The sequence below is a fragment of the Pseudophryne corroboree genome, chromosome 12 (genome assembly GCF_028390025.1).
Source record: "Pseudophryne corroboree isolate aPseCor3 chromosome 12, aPseCor3.hap2, whole genome shotgun sequence".
Classification (NCBI taxonomy): Eukaryota; Metazoa; Chordata; class Amphibia; order Anura; family Myobatrachidae; genus Pseudophryne; species Pseudophryne corroboree.
In genome coordinates, this window is record NC_086455.1 from 160295244 (window position 1) to 160323222 (window position 27979).

The following is a 27979-nucleotide window of genomic DNA, read 5'->3' on the forward strand; positions in this document are numbered from 1 at the left end:
CTCAGGGACCCATAAATTTAGTGCCATATTCCCTAAAGGAGCTATCACTTATGGACATTAGGTTACTAGTTGACCGTTGGCCAAAGACTTTTAGGGATTACCTTGGTCAGCTTCTGCCATGTTGTACCAGAATTGCTGGTCGCTCCAGAGGACAGTCATTGGTGGATGTCATTTATGCTCCATTGTCCACCAAGCTCTTCACAGGATACCTGCTACCACTGGAGACATAACAGACTCTCATATAAGCAGATATCGATAAAGGTGCTGGTGACCATCTAGAGATTGCTCTGCTGATGCCTCACCACTATGGGAACCAGACTGAACATAAAAGATATCATCAACAGTGTCCTTATGCTTGGACAGTACTGACAAGGGTTACATTCTGGTTAGTCTGATCAAAAAATGGTCCTCATTCTTGGCGTCTCACACTTAAGCTGATGTGTCTGTCCATATGGAGTAAGAACATATGCATCACTCAATAGTGGGAGTGCAGCAACCGATAACTAATACTGCCATCAACCAAGACACCAGAAATGACCTAAAGACATTATTACAGCTAAAGGTTGGCCGACACATGGCAACGTATTGTACCCCGGATACCCAAGCAAGAAATGATCAACCATCTATGGGTCAAAGAACGTTAATGGGTTCTAGAGAAAGAGTGTCTACCAAGCTTTGCACAACATTATTGGACTTCTGGCACAAAGCCTACCTTGGCAGTGTCAAGATGAAGGCCTGAGGTGTAGGTTGTGCACGGTGGCTTGGAATCAATGATCAAATCACTTGTCAAATGGTTCAAAATATCCCCCCCACTGGCTCCATCACACCCATAGGAAAGGACCACATCATATGTGGCAAATAATGTACATCCATTCATTCAAGAATGATTCCACAGATGCTGGAGTAGAACCATGCCACCCAGCCACCAATGGATTAGCGGAAAGCTTTTTCCAGACATTCAAAACATCTATCCAGGCCCAGGATCCACAATCAAATCATGCTGCAGTACGTACTTTTCCAAATGTTTTACATGCTACTATTACATGGCAGACACCAGCAATGAGGCACCTCACAAAGGGAGCCAGAGGTTTCGTTGGGACCTCTTGAAACTTGATACAAGTAAAGAAAACAAATAAAAACAAAAAAATACGTCTAAAACATGTTGTACTGTAGATGAAAAATTATTTCAAGGCCTTGTCCCTTGAGGTTTACAGATGTTTGAGACGTTATAGACTTGTCCTGAAGCTCAGATGTTAAAACAATTAAATGGGCAAATGTAATGTTAGCTGAACCGCCTCAGGCTACTTCCACACAGAGGGTCAGCTGGATGTGGCTCTGGGGACTATAGCGCAGTGATTTCCAACCTCTGTTCTCAAGGCACACTAACCGTCCAGGTTTTAGGAATATCCATGATCGAGCACAGGTGATTAAATCACTGAGGCATTAAGTAACATGCGCTCAAGTATTGCTATCCTTAACACCTGGTCTGTTAGTGTGCCTTGAGAACCGCTGCTCTACTCATTGCACCAGTTGTCCAACAAGAATGTCAGTCTTCAACTCTGAGGACAATTTAGAGAGTCCTGTGCCCCAATGTTCCACCACCATAAACCTTAGAGGCAACCGAGACCTTCACGGACTCAAACAGGGATATCTTTAAAACCTGGACTGTAAGTGCATCTTGAGGAGCGAGTTTGAGAAGCACCAATCTACAGCATTCCCACAGTGAAGATATTTGTGTATAATGATTTCCTTGCACGTTTATCACATCGTATTTTATTGGCCTAAGAATGGAGGAGCACGGTATATTTGCAGACCACTTACTTTAGTCCCATGTACTATAAATCTACTCCTGCAATGTGTCATTTGTTTGTACTGTATGCACGGGCGGCATATATTCCATGACATCGTCTGTAGCAACGGAACGTGAAAAATAATTAGTGACTGGAACAGACGCCCACATCCGAGGAGCGGTCAAGCAAAATACCCTGGCGAGGGAGTCCTTGTTCTCACGTGCAATGACACAGCGGTCAAGAAATATAAAACCTTTGCTCGTTTTATTACAATGTATAGGTGGGAGATTATTACAGTTAAGGAGCAGAGAATAAAAAGGTCCGACATCGGGAACTCATCACTATGTTGCTGCTACATAGACTTAGAAACACTTCGGAAAACAAATTCCAGGGTTCTATGAGGAGGGACACAGTACAAAGCGCCACACACAGGTGAGACAGAGACATACGGGGCAGAGGTTTTGTGTCAGTAACTGCGACTTAAGTTAAATTCACTTGGGGGATAAAATAAAAATTTTTACAAAAACAACAATTTCAAAATCAATCTTTTAAGTTTGCTGCGGTGCATTATGGGTATCCCCGACGGCTGAGCGTCCTGCCGGCTGGCGGTGGCTATTTCTTGGCTTTCTCCAGGATATTTAGGAACTTGCCGCGAGTCATCTCTCGGGCTGTAAAAGAAGAGAGGATGGGTGAATAGTGATGGGACAGGCGTGCCGGGAGGGAGAGCGGTTTCTCAGAATATTTCATTTTATGCTACCTGCGTCACGGATGCGTAATAGTAAAGTTAAATGTTTGCTGCATATGAATTTATTGGAGCTACTACTTTGTCGTTATACAATTCACGGTAATCATTTTTATATTAAAGTACTACTAAACCCAAACACCGGCCTCTCCAGATCCAAATGATTAAAATAAGATGCACTTTTCAGCCGACAATACACTGCAGCACTGGTATAAAGTAAAATATTACCCTCCCCAAACTCCATTACAGAGACCTGGATCTACACCCACATCTCTAGGATCCGGCTGGGAGTTGGGGCAAGTGAAAAAATGGGTTCTGCAGGAGTTCTTGCGACACCCCAGGCTCCGCCTCTGTGTGACTATCAACCAATCCACACAGTGCACATCTCTGAGCATGCCCGTCACTGGCAGACTGTTTAGAAAAGCTCCTCCCTCCTAACACAACCAGCCTGGGAGTGCGAATCATACGTGCGCAAGTGGAAACCAATGTCGCCCATTGATTTTACACCGGCTGCAGCAACGGGATCCGGTCTGAAGATCGACAGTGTCTAGGTCGACAATGTTTAGGTCGACCACTATAGGTCGACAGTCACTAGGTCGACATGGATGGAAGGTCGACAGGGTTTCTAGGTCGACATGTGCTAGGTCAACAGGTCTAAAGGTCGACATGAGTTTTTCACTTTTTGTTGTTGTTGATTTTTTCATACTTAACGATCCACGTGGACTACGATTGGAACGGTAAAGTGTGCCAAGCGAAGCGGTAGCGAAGCGAAGGCACCATGCCCGAAGCATGGCGAGCCATGCGAGGGGACGCGGTGCACTAATTTGGGATCCCGGTCACGCTACGAAGAAAACGACACAAAAATAAAAAAAATAAAAAATCCTCATGTCGACCTTTAACCTGTCGACCTAGCACATGTCAACCTAGAAACCCTGACGACCTTCCATCCATGTCGACCTGGTGACTGTCGACCTATAGTGGTCGACCTAAACCTTGTCGACCTAGACACTGTCGATAAAACGAACCACACCCGCAGCAACAGTCATTAGTTTCTGTACTTGCAGCAGCCCCGTGATAAGTGCAAGAGGTTTATCAGGCACAGGCGTCCCTCACCGTACACACGGCTCAGAAACGTGCCACTGCACAGTTCCCACCCTATTTCACAAGAAATACAGAACCAGATAAGCTGCGACTGACTCAGAATAGGACAGGTATACGCAAAAATGCTAATAGTCACTTCTGCTCATAATCCGAGCACAAAACTCACCAACGGAAACCGTGCACAGAGAGATCCACGCGAAGCAGAATCAGCCCCTAATCTCAAAGCCTTAAAAGTGACCCGGATAATATCTGTAAAGTGGAAGACACCCCACAGGAGTATTCCCACCCCGCTTTACGGTCGACGGATTAGCCCGCTGTAATCGCAACATGTGGGTCACTGGAAGTCGCAGGGACTCCTTCCACACTGTGCAGCGTCCATTCTGGGTGTACGAGGACTGGGCAGTCTCGTTGGATTCCACCATTACAGTATGGAACGGGCGATTTGGCTGCTTGTAAAGTGCCTTTGGCCTAGGAGCTAAATGACGAGGCTCAACGCCAAGACTCCTTAACTTCACACTTCTTCAAAGGTGCATATCGCAGAAGAGGCACCAGATGGAGACCGGAGTACCGGGAGGAGACCCACGCATGCACGGGGAGAATATACAAACTCAACACAGTTAAAGCCCTGGGGGGAACCAAAGCCATGACCTATGGTGAAGCCTACATACCTAGTTATATGGTAGTGGAGGCCAGGTGATGGATCTCAGCACACAATCCTTATAGTGAAGCCTACATGCCTAGTTATATGGTAGTAGAGGCCAGGTGATGGATCTCAGCACACAATCCTTATGGTGAAGCCTACATGCCTAGTTATATGGTAGTAGAGGCCAGGTGATGGATCTCAGCACACAATCCTTATGGTGAAGGCTACATGCCTAGTTATATGCTAGTGGAGGCCAGGTGATGGATCTCAGCACACAATCCTTATGGTGAAGGCTACATACCTAGTTATATGGTAGTGTAGGCCAGGTGATGGATCTCAGCACACAATCCTTATGGTGAAGGCTACATACCTAGTTATATGGTAGTGTAGGCCAGGTGATGGATCTCAGCACACAATCCTTATGGTGAAGGCTACATGCCTAGTTATATGCTAGTGGAGGCCAGGTGATGGATATCAGCACACAATCCTTATGGTGAAGGCTACATACCTAGTTTTATGCTAGTGGAGGCCAGGTGATGGATCTCAGCACACAATCCTTATGGTGAAGGCTACATACCTAGTTATATGGTAGTGGAGGCCAGGTGATGGATCTCAGCACACAATACTTATGGTGAAGCCTACATACCTAGTTATTGCTAGTGGAGGCCAGGTGATGGATCTCAGCACACAATCCTTATGGTGAAGGCTACATGCCTAGAAATATGCTAGTGGAGGCCAGGTGATGGATCTCAGCACACAATCCTTATGGTGAAGGCTACATACCTAGTTATATGCTTGTGGAGGCCGGGTGATGGATCTCAGCACACAATCCTTATGGTGAAGGCTACATGCCTAGAAATATGCTAGTGGAGGCCAGGTGATGGATCTCAGCACACAATCCTTATGGTGAAGGCTACATGCCTAGTTATTGCTAGTGGAGGCCAGGTGATGGATCTCAGCACACAATCCTTATGGTGAAGGCTACATGCCTAGAAATATGCTAGTGGAGGCCAGGTGATGGACCTCAGCACACAATCCTTATGGTGAAGGCTACAAACCTAGTTATATGCTAGTGGAGGCCAGGTGATGGATCTCAGCACACAATCCTTATGGTGAAGGCTACATACCTAGTTATATGCTAGTGTAGGCCAGGTGATGGATCTCAGCACACAATCCTTATGGTGAAGGCTACATACCTAGTTTAATGCTAGTGGAGGCCAGGTGATGGATCTCAGCACACAATCCTTATGGTGAAGGCTACATGCCTAGTTATATGCTAGTGTAGGCCAGGTGATGGATCTCAGCACACAATCCTTATGGTGAAGGCTACATACCTAGTTATATGCTAGTGTAGGCCAGGTGATGGATCTCAGCACACAATCCTTATGGTGAAGGCTACAAACCTAGTTATATGCTAGTGGAGGCCAGGTGATGGATCTCCGTACCACAATCCTCACGGTGAAGGCCAGATGATGGTTCTCAGCACCACAATCCTTATGGTGAAGGCTACATACCTAGTTATATGCGACTGGCAGCCAGGAGATGGATCTCAGCACACAATCCTTATGGTGAAGGCTACATACCTAGTTATATGCTAGTGGAGGCCAGGAGATGGATCTCAGCACACAATCCTTATGGTGAAGGCTACAAACCTAGTTATATGCTAGTGGAGGCCAGGTGATGGATCTCCGTACCACAATCCTCACGGTGAAGGCCAGATGATGGTTCTCAGCACCACAATCCTTATGGTGAAGGCTACATACCTAGTTATATGCGACTGGCAGCCAGGAGATGGATCTCAGCACACAATCCTTATGGTGAAGGCTACATACCTAGTTATATGCTAGTGGAGGCCAGGAGATGGATCTCAGCACACAATCCTTATGGTGAAGGCTACAAACCTAGTTATATGCTAGTGGAGGCCAGGTGATGGATCTCCGTACCACAATCCTCACGGTGAAGGCCAGATGATGGTTCTCAGCACCACAATCCTTATGGTGAAGGCTACATACCTAGTTATATGCGACTGGCAGCCAGGAGATGGATCTCAGCACACAATCCTTATAGTGAAGGCTACATACCTAGTTATATGCTAGTGGAGGCCAGGAGATGGATCTCAGCACACAATCCTTATGGTGAAGGCTACAAACCTAGTTATATGCTAGTGGAGGCCAGGTGATGGATCTCCGTACCACAATCCTCACGGTGAAGGCCAGATGATGGTTCTCAGCACCACAATCCTTATGGTGAAGGCTACATACCTAGTTATATGCGACTGGCAGCCAGGAGATGGATCTCAGCACACAATCCTTATGGTGAAGGCTACATACCTAGTTATATGCTAGTGGAGGCCGGGTGATGGATCTCAGCACCACAATCCTTATGGTGAAGGCTACATATCTAGTTATCTGCTAGTGGAGGCCGGATGAGGTATCATTTTGAAGCCTCACTATAATTCATATACCTCACCCCTTTGCTACTCCTCTGCAGGACTGACTTACAGTACAGGCTTCCAGCACCGCCCCAGCCTCTCTCCCTCCCCAGCCTGGTGAGACGGTTAGTGATGCCAAGCGTGGTTTTAATTTGCAAGACGTCAGACACAGAGGTAATTTATACCAACATCTGTTCATTTTTGACTTCTGAAACAAATTCACACATGCTGCTCCCAAAATCCCCTTAGAGAGCAGTGTCTGCGTTGTGTATTCCTAGAGCAGCATTACAGAGCTGGGAGCAGGACACACCACCGCAAGTCTTATTCTCTCCAACACATGAAAAGAGGACAACCGACTACACCGGCAACTGGACACAGATCTAACGCTGGATGACAGATCCTCCAACACCGATTACAGCATTCTGGGAGCGGCAAGTAACTGCGGACCCCGACACACCATACTGTAACGCATGGGGTGCTAATACATCTAGCGTTGTGCATGCAGGGCAAATACTGGCGGCATTTGCATGTAGCCCAGAAATGCTGAACAGCTTTATTTTTAACATGTCCGACTGTCATGTCGCAGGCAATCACCCCCCCGGCAGCCTCGCGGCCGGCAGGATCACCCAAGATACATCGTATGCTGTCCTTTTGCATACGATGTATCTTGGGCGATCCCAGCCATACCTGCGAGGTCAGACATAATCGCTAGTGCAGCACGTTCAATCTGGAGGATCCGATCCTATGCTCACGGGAACGCGCATCGGATCAGATCGGAAACACCTCAAAAATGCCCGATTTCATCCGATATATCGGGCCGAATACCCGAAATCGGATGAAATCGCGCATTATCGCTCTAGCGTATGGGGCCCTTTACACTGCAATTTAGATGTGAGCTGGCACACGTGTCTCCCAAGGTGCAAAGTTCTTTTGTTTTACTCACAACTCAGAATCAGGGCCCACTCTAAGCCAAAGCCATCCAAGGGTCTAATTCAGACCCCGTCGCTGATGAACAAAAATCGCTAGGTAGCGATTGTTGCTCATCTGCAAATGCTCGTACGCATGTGCAAGGTCCTAAACTGCGTTCTCTGCTGAACGCAGTTTAAGACCTTGAAGGGGCGGGAACGGGGTGTCGACACCGCGTTTTGTGGGCGTCGATGCTCAGTTTAAGGGGCGCGGTCCGGATAACGCAGGCGTGTCCAGACTGTTACTCTGTTACTGGGGCAGGTCGCGGTGACGTCATGCAGCCACTGCGACCAAAAACATGGTGGGTAGCCACCTGCCTCCGCAGCTAGGCTCGTGGGCAGGGAGCCACCTGCCAGGTACGAAAGCATCGCTGCTGTGCGATGCTTTTGCACCTCTGTTGGGGGGAGGGGGGGGGGTTTAGGGCCTGGCCTGAGGGGCGGACTTGCCCTGTGCTGGGCGTTCTCCTGCATGTCAGAGATTTTGATCGTATATGTGCGTTTTTTCGCACACGCCTACGATCAGCTCTGAATTAGGCCTCAAAACTGGCAATTGAGAGCAAAACAAATGCACATGGCCACACAAACAGGCCACGTGTACACAGGAATGTGGGAAATACACCCTCCAACACACACACTAGGAGCAATACAAGATACACTCTTAGGGGGTCATTCCGAGTTGATCGTAGCTGTGCTAAATTGATCACCGCTACAACACACAGATATGCGGGGGGACGCCCAGCACAGGGCTAGTCCGCCCCACATGTCAGTGCCGGCCTACCCCCCGCAGAAGTGCAAAAGCATCGCTGCTGTGCGATGCTTTTGCATTTCAGGAGTAACTCCGGGCCAACGCAGCTCCAGCGGCTGGCCGGGAGAACCTTTTCACTGCCCCGGGTCGCAGCGGCTGCGTGTTATGTCACGCAGCCGCCGCGGCCCACCCCCCAACGGTCCAGCCACGCCTGCGTTGGCCGGACCGTGCCCCCTAAACGGCGGCTTAACGCCGCCGTCCTGCCCCCTCCCGCCCAGCGACCGCCTCTGCCTGTCAATCAGGCAGAGGTGATCGCTAGGCAACGACGGCCTTCGGCGCATGCGCTGTACTGACCGATCGCACTGCTGAGATAAACTGCAGCGTGCGATCGGGTCAGAATGACCCCCTTAGTGACTGGCCTCTTCCACAGACGGACCACATTCTTGGAGCAGTGTGCACACACCAGGCCACACTCTGCAAAATGCTTAAGACGTACATATATACATACATAGGGCCTAACTCGCTAAATTGCAAAAATGCAAATCGTTCGATTATCGGCAAGCGTTGCATGCACTGCGAACGCAAAGACTAAAGTGCGAGGCCCAGTGAATACAACCACAAAGTGTGACAGGAAGTGACCGGATGTGGGAGGCAACATGGCGTTTGTGGGGAGTGGTTGCGGGAAAAAGCAGGTGCATTGTTTTTGGGGCTTGCGTCTGACGTCAGCTGCAATTGCTGCGCTGAAAAACATGGCGCCCACAATTGCATTACTTGAGTAGGCATGGGTCAACCGCTACGGTGCTCGATTTCTGCGTATGGATCACAGTTATACAACTGGATACACAAATTTGCAAATGCAGCAGCGGGCGTCTTTTCCCTTTCCGGGCGGCTCTTCATATGCAAGTTTTAGCAGTAGCAGTTTTTAGATAATCGCTATTTCAATCTCAATAGCGATCCTTACTGAATCAGGCCCCCAAGACTGCACGCCCAGAACTCTGCGAGTCGCACGTCACACACACACTACACACACACACACACACACACACACACACACACACACACACACACACACACACACACACGGAGGGACAGGAGGTCAGACACACACACACACACACACACACACACACACACACACACACACACACACAGGACACCACACTCTGTACGGGCGCAGGATAAAGAGCTGGATAGATAGTAACTCAGTGACTGGACAGAATACTAATGAGGGACGGGCGCTGGTGGCCTCACCTTGAGACGTCCATCACTGGGTTAAACATGATGCTAATTGCGTTTGGATTGATTAATTTCCCCCAGTCCTGTCTATTCAAATGAAGCTTAACAAAATAATCAGGAGCTATAGCTATAGATATACCTCGTCCCACACAGGGCTGCACAGGCCCCAGACCATCGTCCCACACAGGCCCTGAACCCTTGTCCCGCACAGGTCTGTACTGGCCCTAGACCCTCGTACCACACAGGGCTGCACAGGCCCCAGACCATCGTCCCACACAGGCCCTGAACCCTTGTCCCGCACAGGGCTGTACTGGCCCTAGACCCTCGTACCACACAGGGCTGCACAGGCCCCAGACCATCGTCCCACACAGGCCCTGAACCCTTGTCCCGCACAGGGCTGTACTGGCCCCAGACCCTCATCCCACACAGTCCCTGAACCCTCGTCCCGCGTAGGGCTGCACAGGCCCGAGACCCTCAGCCCACACAGGCCCTGAGCCCTCGTCCCGCACAGGGCTGCACAGGCCCCAGACCCTCGTCCCCCACAGGCCTCAGACCCTCATCCCGCACAGGGCTGTACTGGCCCCAGACCCTCGTCCCACACAGGCCCTGAACCCTCGTCCCGCGTAGGGCTGCACAGGCCCCAGACCCTCAGCCCACACAGGCCCTGAGCCCTCGTCCCGCACAGGGCTGCACAGGCCCCAGACCCTCGTCCCCCACAGGCCTCAGACCCTCATCCCGCACAGGGCTGTACTGGCCCCAGACCCTCGTCCCACACAGGTCTGCTGAGGCCCCAGACCCTCGTCCCACACAAGCCACAGACCCTCGTCCCGCACAGGGCTGTACTGGCCCCAGACCCTCGTCCCGCACAGGGCTGCACAGGCCCCGAAGCCTTGTCTCACACAGGCCCCGAACCCTTGTCCAGCACAGGGCTGCACAGGCCCCAGACCCTCAGCCCACACAGGCCCTGAACCCTCGTCCCGCACAGGGCTGCACAGGCCCCAGACCCTCGTCCCGCACAGGGCTGCACAGGCCGCGAACCCTTGTCTCACACAGGCCCCGAACCCTTGTCCAGCACAGGGCTGCACAGGCCCCAGACCCTCAGCCCACACAGGCCCCGAACCCTCGTCCCGCACAGGGCTGCACAGACCCCAGACCCTCGTCCCGCACGGGCCTCAGACCCTCATCCTGCACAGGGCTGCACAGGCCCCAGACCCTCGACCCGCACAGGGCTGCACAGGCCCCAGACCCTCGTCCCACACAGGCCTCAGACCCTCATCCCGCACAGGGCTGTACTGGCCTCAGACCCTCGTCCCACACAGGGCTGCACAGGCCCCGAACCCTTGTCCAGCACAGGGCTGCACAGGCCCCAGACCCTCAGCCCAAACAGGCCTTGAACCCTCGTCCCGCACAGGGCTGCACAGGCCCCAGACCCTCGTACCGCACAGGGCTGCAAAGGCCGCGAACCCTTGTCTCACATAGGCCCTGAACCCTTGTCCAGCACAGGGCTGCACAGGCCCCAGACCCTCAGCCCACACAGGCCCCAGACCCTCGCCCCGCACAGGGCTGCACAGGCCCCAGACCCTCGCCCCGCACAGGGCTGCACAGGCCCCAGACCCTCGTCCCGCACAGGGCTGCACAGGCCCCAGACCCTCGTCCCGCACAGGGCTGCACAGGCCCCAGACCCTCGTCCCGCACAGCGCTGCACAGGCCCCAGACCCTCGTCCCGCACAGGGCTGCACAGGCCCCAGACCCTCGTCCCACACAGGCCCCAGACCCTCGTCCCACACAGGCCCCAGACCCTCGTCCCACACAGGCCCCAGACCCTCGTCCCACACAGGCCCCAGACCCTCGTCCCACACAGGGCTGCACAGGCCCCAGACCCTCGTCCCACACAGGCCCCAGACCCTCGTCCCACACAGGGCTGCACAGGCCCCAGACCCTCGTCCCACACAGGCCCTGACCCTTCTCACACACAGGCTTGCGCAGGACTGGAACCTAGAAAACATTAATGCTGTTATGCTAAATAACATTATGCCGCTGTGACACCCCTTAAACTCTGTGTCGACGCCCACTCCCGCCCTGCGAACAAGTGAGACGCTATTGCACTGTGCGCACACTTCACTGGGCTTCAGCATGTTAACACAATCGTACCTGCGTTCCATGCTGAATTAGGCCCAATGTGTGTTGTGCACAGTGTGTGGTTAGTGTACAATGTGTACTGTGTGGTACAGTAAATGTATACAGTACGTGGTGTGTACAGTCTGTATGGTATATGATGTGCACAGTCAGTGTGTGGTGTGTACAGTCAGTGTGCAGTATATGATGTGCACATTCATTGTGTGTGGTATATGTGTACAGTCATTGTGTGGTGCTTGCAGTGTGTGGTATATGATGTGTACAGTCAGTGTGTGGTGTGTGCAGTATGATGTGCAGTGTCAGTGTATGGTTAGTGTACAGTGTGTGGTGTGTACAGTCAGTGTGCAGTATATGATGTGTACATTCATTGTGTGTGGTATATGTGTACAGTCATTGTGTGGTGCTTGCAGTGTGTGGTATATGATGTGCACAGTCAGTGTGTGGTGTGTACAGTCAGTGTGCAGTATATGATGTGTACATTCATTGTGTGTGGTATATGATGTGTACATTCATTGTGTGTGGTATATGTGTAGAGTCATTGTGTGGTGTTTGTAGTGTGTGGTATATGATGTGTACAGTCTTGTGTGGGGTATATGATGTGTACAGTCAGTGTGTGGTATATGGTGTGTACATTCATTGTGTGTGGTATATGTGTACAGTCATTGTGTGGTGTTTGCAGTGCGTAATATATGATGTGTACAGTCATTGTGTGGTGTTTGTAGTGTGTGGTATATGATGTGTACAGTCTTGTGTGGGGTATAAGATGTGTACAGTCAGTGTGTGGTATATGGTGTGTACATTCATTGTGTGTGGTATATGTGTACAGTCATTGTGTGGTGTTTGCAGTGCGTAATATATGATGTGTACAGTCAGTGTGTGGTGTGTGTAGTCAGTATGTGGTACATATGTGTCCACTTACATCTAGCCTCCCTGCTCATTATACAGCTCTTCCAGTCATGCCAAGTAGTGCCGCACACCTTTACATGCGTCTTTTTCCATTACAATGCGTCTTATTGGCAAAACAATGCAAATAGGATGCACAAGCAGCTTATGCTGATGAAAAGGATATGCGGCAGAGTGTGACCGCAGCTGTATCTGCATATGTAATGCTACGCATTCTGTATGCAGATACAACCGCAGATGCACAGACAATATAGGCATGCTATAGCTAGCTAATTCCCTATAGATTGTAAGCTTGCGAGCAGGGCCTTCCTACCTCTATGTCTGTCTGTTATTACCCAGTTTGTCTTATAAACTGTTGTTTCCAATTGTAAAGCGCAACAGAATATGCTGCGCTATATAAGAACCTTCAAATAATAATAATCATTTTAATCAGCAGTCTGCCTGTGCGTCCTATTTGCATTGTTTTGCTCCCGCTGCATGGCGTATTGAGGCAAGATGTATGAGGACACATCTGTATACAATCTGTACAGTCAGTGTGTGGTGCGCAGTCAGTGTGCAGTATATGATGTGTAGTCTGTATGTGGTGCGTACAGTCAGTGTGTGGTGTGCAGTCAGTGTGCAGTATATGATGTGTACAGTCAGATGAGGTATAGGATGTGTAGTCTGTATGTGGTGCGTACAGTCAGTGTGTGGTGTGCAGTCAGTGTGCAGTATATGATGTGTAGTCTGTATGTGGTGCGTACAGTCAGTGTGTGGTTTATGGGGCCTAATTTAGCCCTGATCGCTCCTTTGTGAATTTGCAGAGGTTTGCGATCAGATAGTCACCGCCCAGACAGAGTGAAAATCCGCCCCGTGCAAGTCTGCGTACGCCGTGCGAAAAAATCTCTGCGAACGCCGGTCAGCTGCAAATCCGTTCACACCTCATTCACCATCAAATGATTTCTCCAGTGTGTGCGTAGCCCAGGACTTACTCCTACAGTGCAATAGAATCAGGCTGATCGGGGCCGGAGTTGACGTCACACACCCGCCCTGAAAACGCTTGGGAACATCTGCGTTTTTCCTGACACTCCCAGAAAACGGGCAGTTACCACCCACAAACGTCCGCTTCCTGTCAATCAGCCTGCGTACGCCTAGCAATCAAAATAAGACACAGATTTATTTTGCATTTTGACCTCACGTGTGCGCATTACGATCTGTACGCCTGCGCAGTCGTTCGACACAACAGCTAACAGGTCTGAATTAGGCCCATGGTGTGTGAAGTGTGTAATGTTAATGTGTGGTATATGATGTGTGTAGTCAGTGTGTGGTATATGATGTGTGCATGGTATGTGCTTTGTGTGGTATATGATGTGTAGTCAGTGTGTGCTGTGTGCAGTGTGTGGTATATGATGTGTGCAGTCAGTGTGTGGTATATGATATGTACATTGTGTGGTGTGTGCAGTCAGTACGTGTTTTTTGATGTGTACAGTACTGTATATGATGTGTACAGTCATTGTGTGGTATATGCAGTCAGTGTGCAGTATTATATATGATGTGTACAGTCAGTGTGCAGTGTGTGGTATCTGGTGTGTACAGTCACTGTGTGGCATATGCAGTCAGTGTGTGGTATTTGGTGTGTACAGTCAGTGTGTGGTACATGATGTGTACAGTCAGTGTGTGGTACATGATGTGTACAGTGTGCAGTACTGTATATGATGTGTACAGTCATTGTGTGGTATTTGCAGTCAGTGTGTGGTATATGATGTGTACAGTCAGTGTGTGCAGTGTATGGTATCTGGTATGAAGTGAACAGTCAGTGTGTGGTATCGGGTGTGTACAGTCAGTGTGTGGTATCGGGTGTGTACAGTCAGTGTGGTATCGGGTGTGTACAGTCAGTGTGTATCGGGTGTGTACAGTCAGTGTGTGGTATCGGGTGTGTACAGTCAGTGTGTGCAGTGTGTGGTATCTGGTATGTGCAGTCAGTGTGTGGTATCTGGTATGTGCAGTCAGCGTGCGGTATATGATGTGTACAGTCAGTGTGTGGGATCTGTTGTGTACAGTCAGTGTGTGGTATCTGTTGTGTACAGTCAGTATGCAGCATCTGGTGTGTACAGTCAGTGTGTGGTATCTGGTGTCACTATGGGCAGTATAGGATGTGTACAGTACCTGTGTGGTATGTGCAGTCAGTGTGTGGTATGTGCAGTCAGTGCGTGCAGTGTGTGGTATCTGGTATGTACAGTCAGTGTGTGGTATCGGGTGTGTACAGTCAGTGTGTGGTATCGGGTGTGTACAGTCAGTGTGTGGTATCGGGTGTGTACAGTCAGTGTGTGGTATCGGGTGTGTACAGTCAGTGTGTGCAGTGTGTGGTATCTGGTATGTGCAGTCAGTGTGTGGTATCTGGTATGTGCAGTCAGCGTGCGGTATATGATGTGTACAGTCAGTGTGTGGGATCTGTTGTGTACAGTCAGTGTGTGGGATCTATCTGTTGTGTATAGGCAGTGTGTGGTATCTTGTGTACAGGCAGTGTGTGGTATATGTTGTGTACAGTCAGTGTGTGGTATCTGTTGTGTACAGTCAGTATGCAGCATCTGGTGTGTACAGTCAGTGTGTGGTATCTGGTGTCACTATGGGCAGTATAGGATGTGTACAGTACCTGTGTGGTATGTGCAGTCAGTGTGTGGTACGTGCAGTCAGTGCGTGCAGTGTGTGGTATCTGGTATGTACAGTCAGTGTGTGGTATCGGGTGTGTACAGTCAGTGTGTGGTATCTGGTATGTACAGTCAGTGTGTGGTATATGATGTGTACAGTCAGTGTGTGGTATGTGCAGTCAGTGTGTGGTATGTGGTATGTGTAGTCAGTGTGTGGTATATGATGTGTACAGTCAGTGTGTGGTATGTGCAGTCAGTGTGTGGTATATGATGTGTACAGTCGGTGTGTGGTATGTGCAGTCAGTGTGGGGTATATGATGTGTACAGTCAGTGTGTGGTATGTGCAGTCAGTGTGTGGTATGTGGTATGTGCAGTCAGTGTGGGGTATATGATGTGTACAGTCAGTGTGTGGTATGTGGTATGTGCAGTCAGTGTGGGGTATATGATGTGTACAGTCAGTGTGTGGTATGTGCAGTCAGTGTGTGGTACATGATGTGTACAGTCAGCGTGTGGTACATGATGTGTACAGTGTGCAGTACTGTATATGATGTGTACAGTCAGTGTGTGGTATATGATGTGTACAGTCAGTGTGTGGTATATGATGTGTACAGTCCCTGTGTGGTATGTGCAGTCAGTGTGGGGTATATGATGTGTACAGTCAGTGTGTGGTATGTGCAGTCAGTGTGTGGTATATGATGTGTACAGTCAGTGTGTGGTACATGATGTGTACAGTCAGTGTGTGGCATATGATGTGTACAGTCAGTGTGTGGTATGTGCAGTCAGTGTGTGGTATATGATGTGTACAGTCAGTGTGTGGTACATGATGTGTACAGTCAGTGTGTGGTATATGATGTGTACAGTCAGTGTGTGGTATGTACAGTCAGTGTGGGGTATATGATGTGTACAGTCAGTGTGTGGTATGTGCAGTCAGTGTGTGGTATATGATGTGTACAGTCAGTGTGTGGTATATGATGTGTACAGTCCCTGTGTGGTATGTGCAGTCAGTGTGTGGTATGTGCAGTCAGTGTGGGGTATATGATGTGTACAGTCAGTGTGTGGTATGTGGTATGTGCAGTCAGTGTGGGGTATATGATGTGTACAGTCAGTGTGTGGTATGTGCAGTCAGTGTGGGGTATATGATGTGTACAGTCAGTGTGTGGTATGTGCAGTCAGTGTGTGGTACATGATGTGTACAGTCAGCGTGTGGTACATGATGTGTACAGTGTGCAGTACTGTATATGATGTGTACAGTCAGTGTGTGGTATATGATGTGTACAGTCAGTGTGTGGTATATGATGTGTACAGTCCCTGTGTGGTATGTGCAGTCAGTGTGGGGTATATGATGTGTACAGTCAGTGTGTGGTATGTGCAGTCAGTGTGTGGTATATGATGTGTACAGTCAGTGTGTGGTACATGATGTGTACAGTCAGTGTGTGGCATATGATGTGTACAGTCAGTGTGTGGTATGTACAGTCAGTGTGGGGTATATGATGTGTACAGTCAGTGTGTGGTATGTGCAGTCAGTGTGTGGTATATGATGTGTACAGTCAGTGTGTGGTACATGATGTGCACAGTCAGTGTGGGGTATATGATGTGTACAATCAGTGTGTGGTATGTGCAGTCAGTGTGTGGTATATGATGTGTACAGTCAGTGTGTGGTACATGATGTGTACAGTCAGTGTGTGGTACATGATGTGTACAGTCAGTGTGTGGTACATGATGTGTACAGTCAGTGTGTGGTACATGATGTGTACAGTCAGTGTGTGGTACATGATGTGTACAGTCAGTGTGTGGTACATGATGTGTACAGTCAGTGTGTGGTACATGATGTGTACAGTCAGTGTGTGGTACATGATGTGTACAGTGTGCAGTACTGTATATGATGTGTACAGTCAGTGTGTGGTATGTGCAGTCAGTGTGTGGTATATGATGTGTACAGTCAGTGTGTTGTATGTACAGTCAGTGTGTGGTATATGATGTGTACAGTCCCTGTGTGGTATGTGCAGTCAGTGTGTGGTATATGATGTGTACAGTCCCTGTGTGGTATGTGCAGTCAGTGTGTGGTATGTGCAGCCAGTGTGTGGTATATGATGTGTACAGTCAGTGTGTGGTATGTGCAGTCAGTGTGTGGTATATGATGTGTACAGTCAGTGTGTGGTACATGATGTGTACAGTGTGCAGTACTGTATATGATGTGTACAGTCAGTGTGTGGTATGTGCAGTCAGTGTGTGGTATATGATGTGTACAGTCAGTGTGTGGTATGTACAGTCAGTGTGTGGTATATGATGTGTACAGTCAGTGTGTGGTATATGATGTGTACAGTCAGTGTGTGGTATATGATGTGTACAGTCAGTGTGTGGTACATGATGTGTACAGTGTGCAGTACTGTATATGATGTGTACAGTCAGTGTGTGGTATGTGCAGTCAGTGTGTGGTATATGATGTGTACAGTCAGTGTGTGGTATGTACAGTCAGTGTGTGGTATATGATGTGTACAGTCAGTGTGTGGTATGTACAGTCAGTGTGTGGTATATGATGTGTGCAGTCCCTGTGTGGTATGTGCAGTCAGTGTGTGGTATATGATGTGTACAGTCCCTGTGTGGTATGTGCAGTCAGTGTGTGGTATGTGCAGCCAGTGTGTGGTATATGATGTGTACAGTCAGTGTGTGGTATATGATGTGTACAGTCAGTGTGTGGTATGTGCAGTCAGTGTGTGGTATATGATGTGTACAGTCAGTGTGTGGTATGTGCAGTCAGTGTGTGGTATATGATGTGTACAGTCAGTGTGTGGTATGTACAGTCTGTGTGTGGTATATGATGTGTACAGTCAGTGTGTGGTATGTACAGTCAGTGTGTGGTATATGATGTGTACAGTCAGTGTGTGGTATGTACAGTCAGTGTGTGGTATATGATGTGTACAGTCAGTGTGTGGTATGTACAGTCAGTGTGTGGTATATGATGTGTACAGTCAGTGTGTGGTATGTACAGTCAGTGTGTGGTATATGATGTGTGCAGTCCCTGTGTGGTATGTGCAGTCAGTGTGTGGTATATGATGTGTACAGTCAGTGTGTGGTATGTACAGTCAGTGTGGGGTATATGATGTGTACAGTCAGTGTGTGGTATGTACAGTCAGTGTGTGGTATATGATGTGTACAGTCCCTGTGTGGTATGTACAGTCAGTGTGTGGTATATGATGTGTACAGTCAGTGTGTGGTATGTACAGTCAGTGTGTGGTATATGATGTGTACAGTCCCTGTGTGGTATGTACAGTCAGTGTGTGGTATATGATGTGTACAGTCAGTGTGTGGTATGTACAGTCAGTGTGTGGTATATGATGTGTACAGTCCCTGTGTGGTATGTACAGTCAGTGTGTGGTATATGATGTGTACAGTCAGTGTGTGGTATGTACAGTCAGTGTGTGGTATATGATGTGTACAGTCAGTGTGTGGTATGTGCAGTCAGTGTGTGGTATATGATGTGTACAGTCAGTGTGTGGTATATGATGTGTACAGTCAGTGTGTGGTATGTGCAGTCAGTGTGGGGTAGGACTTTAGCCCCTAGTAAGACTGGAGATTAAGCTCCTGATGAGGCTGTGAGTATGGAGCAAGAGGCAGATGAATGGGGAGGCTGGCAGGGTCCTCTGGAGGGGGCCGTCTCCTCTCTCCTCCCCCTGCACACATCCGGGCACGCTCTAATCTTTATTTCATGGATTTAGCATCTATCTTCAATGAAGAGGTGTAAAGCGGCCCAGAGAGACAGCCCCCCCCTTCCCTGTCATCCTTCGGGCATCATGTTTGTGCTCAAAATTCAATTACCTCCTTATTGATAGTTGAGCGAGATATTTAAGCTGCAGACATGAGGATCTGATTTCCCAGGGGGACGAGACCCTCTCTATTTCACTGCTCTGCGTCCCCCGGGGTGAATTCCTGAGGCGTCCATATTAATAGGTAATCAGTCACAATTCATTTCTTAAACAGCCGCCTATGATTAGCCAGAAGAAGCCAATGAATTCTTAATTTACTTATGGAAATGTTTGTGTTAAGAATACTGCTGTTGCTCCGGATTTATCAAGTGGCTCTAATAAACCCCCAGGTAGCTCGGTGAGAGAGTGGTGGTCCGCTGGCGATTAAATGACCGAACAACATGGCGGATACAACAGGATAGAGCAGCCAGGGGACGCCGTCACACTGCTTGCTGTCAGGGAACCAGCGTCACGTCGCGCTAAAAGCCTCATCAATCGCCTCAGCAATGTAATACTGCGCCAAAACGCATATGCTGCGAGCATCACTTTGCGCCACAACAGTATTTCATCGCCATAGTGGCATCATCATACTGGTCCAATCACACGATTAGAAGTCAGTGAGGTAACAGTATAGGACGACAAAGCCTTATTATTCACATGAGCAGCGAGGTCACCCCGTGACGCAACACCACCATACTGCACCAAAACCATTATTATTCACATGAGCAACAAGGTCATCCTGTGCCGCAACGCCACCATACTGCACCAAAACCCTTATTATTCACATGAGCAGCGAGGTCACCCCGTGACGCAACACCACCATACTGCACCAAAACCATTATTATTCACATGAGCAACAAGGTCATCCCGTGCCGCAACGCCACCATACTGCACCAAAACCCTTATTATTCACATGAGCAGCGAGGTCACCCCGTGACGCAACACCACCATACTGCACCAAAACCCTTATTATTCACATGAGCAGGGAGGTCACCCCGTGACGCAACACCATACTGCACCAAAACCCTTATTATTCACATGAGCAGCGAGGTGACACCGTGACGCAACACCATACTGCACTAAAACCCTTATTCACATGAGCAGTGCGGTCACCCCGTGCGCAACACCATACTGCACCAAAACCATTATTATTCACATGAGCAGCGAGGTCACCCCGTGACGCAACACCATACTGCACCAAAACCCTTATTATTCACATGAGCAGTGAGGTCACCCCGTGACGCAACACCATACTGCACCAAAACCCTTATTATTCACATGAGCAGCGCGGTCACCCCGTGACGCAACACCATACTGCACCAAAACCCTTATTATTCATATGAGCAGCGAGGTCACCCCGTGCCGCAACGCCACCATACTGCACTAAAACCCTTATTATTCACATGAGCAGCGAGGTGACACCATGACGCAACGCCATACTGCACCAAAACCCTTATTCACATGAGCAGTGCGGTCACCCCGTGCGCAACGCCATACTGCACCAAAACCCTTATTTACACGAGCAGCGAGGTCACACCGTGCCACAACACCATACTGCACCAAAACCCTTATTATTCACATGAGCAGCGAGGTCACCCCGTGACGCAACACCATACTGCACCAAAACCCTTATTATTCACATGAGCAGCGAGGTCACCCCGTGCCGCAACGCCACCATACTGCACCAAAACCCTTATTATTCACATGAGCAGCGAGGTCACCTCGTGCCGCAACGCCACCATACTGCACTAAAACCCTTATTATTCACATGAGCAGCGAGGTGACACCGTGCGCAACGCCATACTGCACCAAAACCCTTATTTACACGAGCAGCGAGGTCACCCCGTGACGCAACACCATACTGCACCAAAACCCTTATTATACACATGAGCAGCAAGGTTACCCCGTGACGCAACACCATACTGCACCAAAACCCTTATTATTCACATGAGCAGCGAGGTCACTCTGTGCCGCAACGCCATACTGCACCAAAACCCTTATTATTCACATGAGCAGCGAGGTCACCCTGTGCGCAACGCCATACTGCACCAAAACCCTTATTATTCACATGAGCAGTGAGGTCACCCCGTGACGCAACACCATACTGCACCAAAACCCTTATTATTCACATGAGCAGCGAGGTCACTCCGTGCCGCAACGCCATACTGCACCAAAACCCTTATTATTCACATCAGCAGCGAGGTCACCCTGTGCGCAACGCCATACTGCACCAAAACCCTTATTATTCACATGAGCAGCGAGGTCACCCTGTGCGCAACGCCATACTGCACCAAAACCCTTATTATTCACATGAGCAGCGAGGCCACCCTGTGCCGCAAAGCCACCATACTGCACCAAAACCCTTAATATTCACATGAGCAGCGCAGTCACCCCGTGCCGCAACGCCACCATACTGCACCAAAACCCTTATTATTCACAAGAGCAGCGAGGTTACCCCGTGCCGCAACGCCACCATACTGCACCAGAACCCTTATTATTCAGATGAGCAGCGAGGTGACCCCGTGCCGCAACGTTACCATACTGCACCAGAACCCTTATTATTCACACGAGCAGTGCGGTCACCTTGTGTCAAAAACCTTTACTAATCGCCTTAACGGCAACGTCGGACTGTGGAAAAACCTCAATAATGGTTAGATCAGCAACGTTACACTCATACATATGTACATTTATATTTCGCACTGTGCATATTTTATATTATAAATAATATTTCCCTGTAGAGTGTAAGCTTGCGAGCAGGGCCCTCCTACCTCTATGTCTGACTGTTATTATCCAGTTTTGTTTTATCACTGCTGTTGCCAATTGTAAAGCGCAACGAAATTTGCTGCTCTATATAAGAAACATATATTATATAGATAGATATTAGTATAAAAATGAGATATATAACATGAATTGCTCCTCCTGTATATTACAGCAGCACTTGTTGCTGGGGGCAGCCTGACAGCAGGTGCGGATGATGCCTCCATCTCTCTATAAGAGGTCACTAGAGCTGGTAAGAGACCCAATCACCGGTCATTACCAGCCGGCTCGTTACACAGCTTGTTAGAGTGATGTGACAAACCCCAGCTGCAGGGAGTGTGCGGCACGCGTCGGAGCCATGCAGAGGTGGCCCCCGCACTGCCACAAGCTGTCCCCAGGGAAGAGGACAATTCATTAGGTCAGTGGGAGCAGCTGAGGCCGCCACGTGCCCCCTCCCAGCCAGGACCCCCCCTGGCCTTCATCTCCAATTCACCCCGCACATGACAGCTGGACAGCCCCCAGGAGATCTGTGTAATCACAACTTCCAGCATGCAGCAGGTGAGCAGACGACGACGTTCCCCGCAATCTCATCAGCATATAAATGGCCTCTATCTGTCACACAGAGGATGAGATCCCTCTCAGCCCCTGCTAATGTGCCGCCGGCCTCTCCCCGGCCTCTCCTGCGCTGCCCCAGGAATGTACACACAGGGCCCGCATTCAGAGGTGGACGCGATTTAGATTCCATTGCAAAATGGCCGATGTTTTGTGGACTGCGCCACACTGCACGCGGTGGTCTAACGGTGGTGGGCGCAGTGTGGATTTAGGGTTGTTTACAGGTCAGTTGGCGCGACCATAGGTCCCAATGTGTGACCGGTGCTGCGTCTTCGGATGAACGCGGTAGATACGAGAGGTCGCCGTCGGGCAACTCATTACAAAAGGCGCTCCTGTGGCATTATGTCTTTTCACATCCCCTATGACCGAAGACGCAGCACCGAGCCGATCTGTGGCCGCCTCTGAATCAGCCCCATTATTATTAGAGATGAGCGAGTTCGAATGTAACGCCAGAATTAACGCCAGTTCGGTTTTATCCGGATGTTCCTTATTGGCTATCCAAACACGTGACGTCCGTGAGCCAATAAGATGCCGTTTTGAGAACAGAGTAAATCCGAATAAAACCGAACCCGCTCATCTCTAATTATTATGTCATGGCCAGGCTAGAATCTGCCCCGGATTCCGTTCCTCCTCCTGAGAACCTCCGGGCAGCTCAGGTTATTTAGTGAGGATCTCGTGGTACAGGACCCTACCACTCCGCCATGTTTTATTAATTAACAGGTTACTACATATCACACACATTATGTAACGGGCACCTCCACCGCTACACACACCGCCACCGATTGACATGCCACTGGCAACATACAACTCCGTTCTCTGGCGTGCCTCCAGCTTCTTCCACCTCCGATCTCGCACACTTCCTCCTCTCAGCACTGCTCTGCTCCTCCACACCCCACAAATCTTCCCACATGACCACCACACGTGACTAAACTCCAGACACAGACGACAAATGTTGATCGATTAATACAAGCAGGGCTGGATCTCCCACTAGCCACGTGCCTTGCGGCGCCACTTGCTGGGGGCGACCCAGCAGTCCAGCTGTATTAGAGCTTTCCTGTGCCTCAATTCAGACACGGCTATTTGGACGCAGAACAAAGTCTTATTCAGGTTTGTTAGCATACCAAAAAAGCACACTAAATGGGCACCACCAGGGGGGGGTCATTCAGAGTTGATCGCACGCTAGCTGTTTTTAGCAGCCGTGCACACGCATAGTCGCCGCCCACGGGGGAGTGTATTTTCGCTTTGCAAGTGTGCGATCGCATGTGCAGCCGAGCTCTGCAAAACCATTTTGTGCAGTTTCAGAGTAGGTTTGAACTTACTCAGCCGCTGCAATCACTTCAGTCTTTTTGGTGTCGGAATTGACGTCACACCCCTGCCCTCCAAACGCCCGGACACGCCTGCGTTTTCCCTACCACTCCCAGAAAACGGTCAGTTGCCACCCATAAACGCCCTCTTCTTTCTGTCAATCTCCTTGCGATCGGCTGTGCGAATTAATTCTTCGTTAAATCCACAGCTCAGCAACGATCCGCATTGTACCCGTACGACGCGCATGCGCATTGCGGTGCATACGCATGCGCAGTAGAGACCTGATCGCAGCGCAGAGAAAATCAGCAGTGTGCGATTAACTAGGAATGACCCCCCATGTGCAGTGTAGATGGGGCAGATGTAACATGTGCAGAGAGAGAGTTAGATTTGGGTGCGGTGTGTTCAAACCAAAATCTACATTGCAGTGTAAAAATAAAAGCAGCCAGTATTTACCATGCAAAGAAGTAATATAACCCACCCAAATCTAACTCTCTCTGCACATGTTACATCTGCCCCACCTGCAGTGCAGCATGGTTTTGCCCAGTTGTGTGCGGTTTTTTTTTTTTGCTAACAAACCTATATAAGCCCCAAAGAATACATGCCCCATAATGCATCAGGGGGGAGTCCCAGGAGAAGGGCCATGTGCACAGTCCAGGAGCAAGGGAAAATAGGCCCTTAGCCCACAATAGATGCCCACAAAAGCCCCCTCCCCACCAAAAAAATTTAAAATAATATAAAAACCCAAACAAACAAAAAAACAGGTACAGTAGCTGGAGGGACGGTATTCTCAAAAGAATTCCAGAGGAGGGGGCTTGCAGTAGGCACCCAATAATAATGTCCCTTTGAGCGTCCGACTCGTAAATACACCCCCTGAATACAAGCATGTATGACTGGTGGCCCTTCCAATGTTTTTTGTGCACCCCAAGTTTTTTTTTTTTTTTTTTTGAAGACTTCAATTTTTGGGCCCTGTCCAGCCAAAATGGACTCTACACACATATACGAGGATAACGAATGTGTGTATCAGAGAGGCACTACACGCGGCTCAGGCCGGAGAGGTTGTACTCGGCCGGCTGAGGTGAAACGGGCACAGCGCGGCTGCTGACAGCGGCACAATCGCCTGCACACACAAACTTTATAGACTTCATGTTTATTCCTGTTGTAAATCCAAAAATCCTCTGCAATCCCATCCAGCGCACAGAATGAAATTGCAGATAATGAAAAAGTTCAGGAAATTTACAACGTGTCAGAAACCTTAGAGAGCCAGACAAAATTACAGAACTGCCGAGAGATAAATCAGACGTCCTCTTCTGCTCTCCGGCGATACGCAGTCCGTCGGTGAAAGGCGGAGGTCGCAGAGATTCATGAAAGGGAAATTAGTGCGGGTCAGGAGCTGTGCACTACAACTCCCAGAGTCCTCACCCACTGGGGGCTGCAGTCCAGACACCGGACCAGCGAATAATGCCAATGACATTGCTATCCAGCCATCAGCTTGTAGCAGAGGATTTACCTCACAGACAATTCTTCTTCCAGAATGGAGTAATAGATCTTAGGTGTTCATAAAAATGCAGCCAGGATTTAGTGCGCGAGGCTATAAAGTGCTACCGGCAGCAGCCTGCAGACTGCAAACAAGAGAGCTGTAAATACCGGGCGATTAGAGCTGCTTACCCGGCGGCTCTGCCAGTATAGAATGGCACCATGCCCACTCCCTGTCAGTGAGGGGAAGACTTTCGCTTCCACCGTGTACACGGAGCCATCTGCAAGTCTGACAGGCCTCAGCCGGGGGTATACACTGTGTATAATGTACAGAATATAATGCAGGAACAGGGTGACAGCCTTAGCCGGGGTATACACCGTGTATAATGTACAGAATATAATGCAGGAACAGGGTGACAGTCTCAGCGGGGGTATACATTGTGTATAATGTACAGAATATAATGCAGGAACAGGGTGACAGCCTCAGCGGGGGTATACACTGTGTATAATGTACAGAATATAATGCAGGAACAGGGTGACAGCCTCATCCGGGGGTATACACTGTGTATAATGTACAGAATATAATGCAGGAATAGGGTGACAGTCTCAGCGGGGGTATACACTGTGTATAATGTACAGAATATAATGCAACAACAGGGTGACAGCCTCAGCGGGGGTATACACTGTGTATAATGTACAGAATATAATGCAGGAACAGGGTGACAGCCTCAGCGGGGGTATACACTGTGTATAATGTACAGAATATAATGCAGGAACAGGGTGACATCCTCAGCGGGGGTATACACCGTGTATAATGTACAGAATATAATGCAGGAACAGGGTGACAGCCTCAGCGGGGGTATACACCGTGTATAATGTACAGAATATAATGCAGGAACAGGGTGACGGCCTCAGCGGGGGTATACATTGTGTATAATGTACAGAATATAATGCAGGAACAGGGTGACAGCCTCAGCGGGGGTATACATTGTGTATAATGTACAGAATATAATGCAGGAACAGGGTGACAGCCTCAGCGGGGGTATACATTGTGTATAATGTACAGAATATAATGCAGGAACAGGGTGACAGCCTCAGCGGGGGTATACACCGTGTATAATGTACAGAATATAATGCAGGAACAGGGTGACAGCCTCAGCGGGGGTATACACCGTGTATAATGTACAGAATATAATGTAGGAACAGCTTTTAACCCTCAGCAAGGGGGTGGGGGGGGGGGGCACTCATAATAACGCACAGATTATAAAGCAGGATGAAAGCCGCAGTTGGTGTTTGCTCCTGTGTGTGTGATGGATTTCTCTGACTGATTGGCGATAAAACATCTCATTTGGTTACTAACAGAACACGTGAGAGAGGGATACATGAACTTGTCACTATGTATGAGTCTAATAAAATGTTTTTTTTCATCAATGGTTAAATAAAAGAATTGATAAACCCACTATATTTACATCTATGAATTATATAAGACAAAACACTCAAAATGCAGACGACACCAACAAGAGCTGTAAAGCAATGGCGCCCTCCTGTGTCTAGCACAAGAACTGCACTGCATATCCTACATACACAGACAACTTACACTACAACAGAGGTTCTCAAACTCGGTCCTCGGGGGCCCACACAGTGCATGTTTTGCAGGTCTCCTCACAGAATCGCAAGTGAAATAATTAGCTCCACCTGTGGACCTTTTAAAATGTGTCAATGAGTAATTAATACACCTGTGCACCTGCTGGGTTACCTGCAAAACATGCGCTGTGTGGGCTCCCGAGGACAGAGTTTGAGAACCTCTGCACTACAATAACTCAAGATTGGCTGATTAACATAATGATTCCACTGCAGGATCATCACTGAGATGTTACCCCCCTACTCACACCGCCCTCCGTCTGTTGTACCGGGTAAGATGACAAACAGAACATTTTCTCTTGGCAACTTGTGATAAGGATTTATAAGTGTTCTAATTTGGCATCCCTTTGTCCGCAGACCCCGTCCTCCAACCAATAAACTCACTTATATACTGTAGTGCCAGAAGCCTCAGTAACACTTTGCTGTTGAGGACACAAACAGTAATAAAACAAGACTGTGTATTAAGAAACAGAGGCCCTCATTCTGAGTTGATCGCTCGCTAGCTACTTTTCGCAGCCGTGCAAACGCATAGTCGCCGCCCACGGGGGAGTGTATTTCCGCTTTGCAAGTGTGCAATCGCATGTGCAGCCGAGCGGTACAAAAACATCTTGTGCAAAACAAGACCAGCCCTGAAGTTACTTATCCTGTGCGATGATCCTAGCGACGGAGATCCCGGAATTGATGTCAGACACCCACCCTGCAAACGCCTGCTTTTTCCCTACCACTCCCAGAAAGCGGTCAGTTGACACCCATAAACGCCCTCTTCCTGTCAATCTCCTTGCGATCGGTTGTGCGAATGGATTCTTCGCTAGAAGCATTGCACAGCAACGATGCCGTTTGTACCCGTACGACGCGTGTGCGCATTGCGGTGCATGCAGTTTTGCCATTTTTTTTTACCTGATCGCTGCGCTGCGAAAATCGGCAGTGAGCGATCAACTCGGAATGACCCCCAGAGAAAGCAACAAGCTATGCGGGTACAGGAATTTAGTATGTGAAGGTTATGGTTAGGCACTGGGGGAGGGGGGTTAGAAAGATGCAAGCATGTTAACCAATTTACAATTAACTATAGGGGGAGTTTTTACTAATACTAGATTGTATGAGAAAAAAAACGAAAGACAAAAAGAAAAAA

At 49.0% G+C, this 27979-nt stretch overlaps 1 protein-coding gene across 2 annotated transcripts in view; it reads right to left on the bottom strand.

Annotated features, from left to right (window-relative positions):
- Positions 1-2032: 2032 nt before the first annotated feature.
- Positions 2033-27979, bottom strand: part of LIN52 (lin-52 DREAM MuvB core complex component) — a 38384-nt gene continuing 12437 nt past the window's right edge. For both annotated transcript variants that reach the window (XM_063948328.1, XM_063948329.1), the window contains exon 6: positions 2033-2458. In XM_063948328.1, coding sequence (XP_063804398.1) covers positions 2403-2458 — 56 coding nt within the window. In that variant the 3' untranslated portion in view covers positions 2033-2402. The remainder of the gene's footprint in view (positions 2459-27979) is intronic.